Source organism: Nerophis lumbriciformis, linkage group LG26 (assembly GCF_033978685.3).
Source record: "Nerophis lumbriciformis linkage group LG26, RoL_Nlum_v2.1, whole genome shotgun sequence".
Lineage (NCBI taxonomy): Eukaryota > Metazoa > Chordata > Actinopteri > Syngnathiformes > Syngnathidae > Nerophis > Nerophis lumbriciformis.
This window is the reverse complement of record NC_084573.2, coordinates 24,755,655-24,762,500: the sequence shown is the minus strand read 5'-3', so window position 1 is coordinate 24,762,500 and position 6,846 is coordinate 24,755,655. Positions and strand designations below refer to the sequence as shown.

Sequence of the window (6,846 nt, the reverse complement as noted above, 5' to 3'; positions counted from 1 at the left end):
CACTTTAGTCATCATTTTTGCACTTAAGAAACTTCTCAATGACTTTAGCTCCAGACTTCTTCCGTTTGATACTGTCAGTACTGCCACAAGTGGTGGAAAAGTGTATTACAACTGAGTACTGCTTTGGTCCATATGGACCACAGCTGAGAAACAGATTTTTTTGGCAGCCCTCTAGGGGGCACTGCGGTTCGAAAAACACTGGCGTAAAGAACACGTTTTAAGTTCATACGCTACCTAGATGAGGGCCGGGACATGGGAGCAGGCTGGAGCTCGATGTGCGGCTGCTGAGGACTGGAGGCGCCGCTGCTTCTGTGGTTGGAATCCCCAAACACGTAACTTCTCTGGACTGGAGGGAGACAGAAGGCGAGCGTTGTTTTGTGTCCCGAGAACTACAAAGTGCTGTGAACACGGTGTCTACCATAGTGAGTGTTTCTATCACTATCAAAGGTGTTAGCCACATCCACAAGGTGTGTCCAGTCCAGGGGGCTGTCCCTCTCAGAAGATGGGAGGGGCATCAGCTCCTGGGGCAGCGGCCCACGATGACGCTCCACCAAATCCACCAGTGACGTGTCGGATGCTGAGAGGTCGCCTGCAAACAGGAACATGGTAATCAGGTAATTACTATTGAATTAGCGACACGTTTCTTCACTTGTGTTACCGTGCAGTTTGACTCCTAGCTTATAGGAGGGCCGTCGAAGCGGCACGCCCCGGGTGGTAGGAGAGCGCGGGAGGGTGGAGCAGCTGAAGAGGACGTCGGCTCCGAGAGTCGTTTCGACCACCGAGTCGGTGAGGGCGGGGAGGCGTTGGCCTCGGTAGATGCTCTCGTCCGACAGCGTACGGTGGAGCGAGCGACGGCGGCTGGGGGGCTGGCTCGGTGGAGACTTCTGGGGATACTTTGTTATGAGCCAACAAATGGTGAAACGTGTGAGAGGGTGGGGTCTGGTAACTAAAGTTAGCAGGTTTAAAAAAAAACGTTTTTCTTTATTTTTTCTAAGCTGTTGTGCCTCCCTTTAAGTCCTAAGTCTGCCTCAACCTTTAAATACCCTGCAATAGATATTTAAGTTAGCTAGATTTTGTTTCACAAAAGTTCAAGCAAAACTATTTAAAAGAAGCTTTGAAAATCATCTTTATAGGTAAACTTTTAATCAGTCCCTCCAGGATTTTGCCCCACCAGCAATTCAGGCAAATTCAACCAATGGATGAAAAATATTTTTGTACGCAGGAGATTTGAACAATGAAGAGTTTTATATATATTACGAACTGTGATAGCACATGCAAAAAAAGTACACATATATATAATATATAACATAAACATACACATATACACATATATATATATACTTAAAAATATATACAAATACTGTACATATATATACACATATACATATACGTACACATATACATACACATATATACATATACATACAGTATATACATATACATATATATATATACATATATACATATACAGTATATATACATATATACATATATATATATAATAAATAATGATAAATGGGTTGTACTTGTATAGCGCTTTTCTACCTTCAAGGTACTCAAAGCGCTTTGACACTACTTCCACATTTACCCATTCACACACACATTCACACACTGATGGAGGGAGCTGCCATGCAAGGCGCTACCAGCACCCATCAGGAGCAAGGGTGAAGTGTCTTGCTCAGGACACAACGGACATGACGAGGTTGGTACTAGGTGGGGATTGAACCAGGGACCCTCGGGTCGCGCACGGCCACTCTTCCACTGCGCCACGCCATATACATATATATATATATATACATACACATATACATGCATACACATATATATATATATACATACATACACATATATATATATATATACATACACATATATATATACATACACATATATATATACATACACATATATATATATACATACACACACACACATACATACATACACACACATACATACATACATACATACATATATAATATATATATATATAATATATATATATATACATATATATATATAATATATATATACACACACACACACACACACACACTGTTTTTGGTACACAGTACATTTGAAAAATAAAGTTATATATAAATATATACACACACTTTGTTCAATAATTAAACAATCAGTTTTTATAACTTATAATTATATTATATAAACATATGATCAATTCATATTATTACTTTTATCAAAATCAATTTGTTCAAACTATAAATATATACACACACCTTGTTCAATAATTAAACAATCAGTTTTATAACTTATAATTATATTATATAAACATATGATCAATTCATATTATTACTTTTATCAAAATCAATTTGTTCAAACTAATAAATAGTCAGTCATTTAAGTTAGTATTTTAAAATGTATTTATCCAGGGTAAAACAATTAAGAACAGATTATTAAGAACCTAGCAAAGAGGCAGTATTTATATGTTAGAGTCGTTGAGGTGTGATGATAATCTTTCATCATCTCTCATTCACCAACAAAAATGTGCGCTATATATCGCTCTCGAACAGTTCACAAATGCCCTTAACGTGCGGGGGTAAATGTGTTGGAACACAAATGTTTAGGATGGACAATAACTTTTCTAGCGTAAAACATACACAGAAAATGTCTGCAACTTGTGGAGGACAGTGCAGACAGCGGCCGCCGATAAGTAAGGCTTTGGTGGCGTTTCTTTCTGTGATCATAATTATTACTATTTTTAGTCATAATATATATCAATGAGCTTGACAATGAGCTCTGAGTATGTGCTTTTAACGCCATCTATTGTCTACTTTTACGTATTTGTGGTGTAACATGTAACATAATGTGGAGTGAAACATCAGTACAGTATTGGTTTTCAACACTTAAAACATTGATAACAACTTCATATAATCAGGAATTAACTCAATGTTATTATAAACAAAAGCCTCAGAACATTGCATCTTGTGCGATACATTTCTGGAAAAGTATTATTTTAGGCTGCAATAATCACACAAAAAGCCGGCGAAATCCTGGAGGGACTGTTTTATAATGAAAACAGTGTCATTAACCACTTCAGTGGTGTATAATATCAGGGGGGGATTAGCCAGGATCCCTCATGTTTGCATAAATAGGAAAGGTGATGGCACATGCTAAGATAATAAGACAATGATTATTCAAGATGAAATAACAGTTTCTGCTGCCATTACCTTGTCCTTATATCTGCGTGGCGGCACAGGGCTGTCCTGAGCACCGTGCCGCTTCACATCTTCCTCCATAGTCGACTTGGCGTGGGGCTGTGGTGAGTGCATGTCCCTCAGTGAAGGCCTGGCCGCTGGCGTTGGAATAACATCCAAGCCACTTTCCCCTGGGGATTTCCTGGCAACACACAACAGGAGTTTGAAAAAAAAAAAGCTCTTCGTCGCCTTCAGCCACAGGTCTCGGCGTTGTGGGAGTTTGTCTACAACCACAAGGGGACGCTCAAGCTGCACAAAAAGGGAGGTGAGGGGGCGTGCAGGCAGCAAAATTAACAACAAGTATTACCAACAGCAGCATATCAAAAGACTCCCATCCAGTGTTTGTTTACATAGTGATACTGTGTATACATAATGTGTTAGTATTGTTTCATTATGAAGCATATGATGGAGGCATCATTAATAGCTTAAATGCTAATCCTCCATTCAAAAATAATCCCCATAGTAGCTTTGAGCAACAATCTCCTTCCCGCATGCTCACGATGCTGGTCTATCAGTGTGCAGAGTGAATGATACCTTAAGCTTTCTTTAAAGGGGACCTCTGATGAATTTTGTGTTTTCCGACTTATAAACGTTGTTACAAAGTTGGATACTCGACGCCAAAGCGACCTATCCTAAGGCTCATGCATTTTGGTGCAAACTTGCACGCGGTTTTGGATGCCTCTGTTAGCGGGGTTTTGTTACGTTGTGACATCACAGCAAGGCGGACGTACTTATTTGGACATTAAGTAAAACGGTCAGCCAAAATGCAAAAGAAAGGTTTGTCTAATCATGGCCTGTGCATAATACCACCAACGTGCAACATGCAGTGACAAACATGGGTGCAGGTCTACCTAATGTTCTACAGTAGGAAGCGGATGCATATGGCCTTATTTGTCACGGTTTACCTGACACATGAAACGTGACAAATTGGAGGGGTGCACGATCCACTTTAGCCGCTAGACAGCAGTAGAGTGTTGAATATCTTAAAATGTGTTTTGTGGCAATTCCAACTTTGACCATAGCGTCAGTTGCTGTGTTGAGTGGTGCTTTCCATCATTTTCAGCAGACTACAATGCGAAATGATTAATCCACCCTCTTCCTCTACTGTGAGATGCTATATGAATCCCTTCCCTACTGTATATAAAGTTTATGAAGTTTAATTTTGATACCAGCGATGACTTGAAGTTAAAGTACCAATGATTGTCACACACACACTAGGTGTGGCGAAATTATTCTCTGCATTTGACCCATCACCCTTGATCACTCCCTGGGAGGTGAGGGGAGCAGTGGGCAGCAGCGGTGGCCACGCCCGGGAATCATTTTTGGTGATTTAACCCCCAATCCCGACCCTTGATGCTGAGTGCCAAGCAGGGAGCAAATGGGTCCCATTTTTATAGTCTTTGGTATGACTCGGCCGGGGTTTGAACTCACAACCTACCGATCTCAGGGCGGACACTCTAACCACTAGGCCACTAAGTAAACAGTGCACCTTTTTAAAAGATATACGATACTTTTGGATAGGATGGGGCGTGGTTTCATTTGCATTCTGGGAACGCCTCCGGAATTGAACATTCAAAAATGTACGCAAAATTTTAACCAAAACATTTCCAATACATATTATCGAAACCACTCTGAAGTGTTTTAAAATCCTCATAAGTCTATGGAGGTTAATTTGTGTCTTTATTACAAAAGCATTTTTTGACACTGAATTTATGCAACCCAATTATTTGCATGTGAATATTGTGAACTGAATTAAAATTATGCTGACAATTTCACTGAATAAAAACTGAGCAAAAATTGTTTTTTTAAAAATTCACTTTGCTAAAACAGTGTTTTAAAATTCAGAGTGTAACAATTCAGTGTTCTAAAATTCAGAGTGTAAAAATTCAGTGTAAAAAACAGTGTTATAAAATTCAGAGTGTAAAAAAATCAGTGTTTTATAATTCAGAGTAAAAATTCAGTGTGTAAAAATTCAGTGTTTTAAATTTCAGAGTGTAAAAATGTATTGCTTCAAAACTCACCTCATTCTGAGACAGGATTGATTGCTTCAATCCTGATTTATTGAAAGAGTCTTGAAGCAAGGTATAGAATTGTTTACACACCGAATTTTAAAACATGAATATTGCTCACACAATTTCATTCAATAAAATTGGCAGCATAATTTGATGTAAAAAATAATTTCATAAAAGTCAAACAAAAAATTCAGTTACATAAATTCAGTTTTTAAAAATAAAGACAAATTCACCTCCACACAGGTCTCTTTTAAATGGCAACATCATTAATAATCAAAGTGTGAATGAACTGAAATTGCTGCAATGTTTTACTAACTTGCCAAACCTTGTAGCCACCTTTTTCCTTTAGCGCCACCTGTTGGCTTATAAATCTCCAGACCAAGGGTTCTTAACCTTTTTGAGGTCGCATGCCAACTATTCCACTACACAGGGGCCCGGAGCCCACTCAAATATTAACACAGAGTTAGTAATCGTAGTCTTGATTTTAATCATATTGAATAATTATATCTTACCTACTTACAGTTAAACAGAATAAACATCATTAAATGTTATGAAACAATGTGTTAATCACAAAGATTATAAGGACAGGCTGATTACAAAAATAATTTCTAATCAAAGATGCTGCAAAAGAAGGAACTTAAAAAAGTGATACATACAATTATGCAGTGCTAAAATAAATACATCCTAACTAAACTAATAATAAATAATATATATGTTTCTTTACAAAACTGTCAATAAAATTTAAGTGCAAATGAAAATACAGATTCACCACTTTAGTCATAATTTTTGCAGTTAAGAAACTTCTCTATGACTTCAGCCCCAGACTTCTTGTGTTTGTTTAATATTGTCATTACTGCCACAAATAGATTTATTTATTTCCAAAAAAGTATGAAAAACGCTGTCTTCTACTCTGGGTCTAGATCAGTTTTTATTAACCGTATGGGTCGCAGCGGTACTTGTTTGTAATACACTTTACAAACAAGTACCGCTGCGACCCATACGGTTAACAAAAACTGATCTAGACCCAGAGTAGAAGACAGCGTTTTTCATACTTTTTTGGAAATAAATACATCTATTTAGTAGTGCTGTGAATCTCTGGGCACCACACAATTTGAATTTATTCTTGGGGGTGACGACTCGATTCAGAATCGATTGTAGATTCAAAATTATTCTTGATTCCAAATCAATACTTTTTTAATAACATAGGGTGCCAGTTTTATGATTAACTACATTCCTATATAAAATAGATAACAGCTCTGATAAATGTTTATATTACTTAAAAGAAAACTGGTTATGTTAGATAAAAGTATACCCAAAAAAGAAAAGTTTTTTGATTTTTTAATCGATTAAGAATCGCGATTCAATCGAAAATCTTTTTCTTTTTTTTTTGACACCCCAACTTTCCAGGTCATTACAGTGCTTACTTGCGTGTGTCTCCAAAGTCAACCGAATTAATGGTGGAGCCAGGCTTCCTCCAGCCTATCAGGTACTTGGACTGAGCTCCTTGGCGAGGGTAGAAGCTCTTTGGTCCAGGGGGCACTGAAGACTGGGATGATGGAGATGTGCTTGAAGACGATTCATCCCTCGGGGAGCTGTGCCTGGTGTCAACAGTATAAAAA

General features: G+C 38.0%; 1 protein-coding gene across 4 annotated transcripts in view; it reads right to left on the bottom strand.

Annotated features, from left to right (window-relative positions):
* Nucleotides 1-6,846, bottom strand: part of sipa1l1 (signal-induced proliferation-associated 1 like 1) — a 209,495-nt gene that overhangs the window by 18,807 nt on the left and 183,842 nt on the right. For 3 of the 4 annotated variants that reach the window (XM_072916279.1, XM_061987120.2, XM_072916278.1), the window contains exons 18-22: nt 6,652-6,825; nt 3,189-3,357; nt 659-893; nt 419-589; nt 235-346 (exon numbers count right to left, since the gene is read on the bottom strand). In XM_072916279.1, coding sequence (XP_072772380.1) covers nt 235-346; nt 419-589; nt 659-893; nt 3,189-3,357; nt 6,652-6,825 — 861 coding nt within the window. The remainder of the gene's footprint in view (nt 1-234; nt 347-418; nt 590-658; nt 894-3,188; nt 3,358-6,651; nt 6,826-6,846) is intronic. The other variant, XM_072916280.1, reaches the window with a different exon arrangement.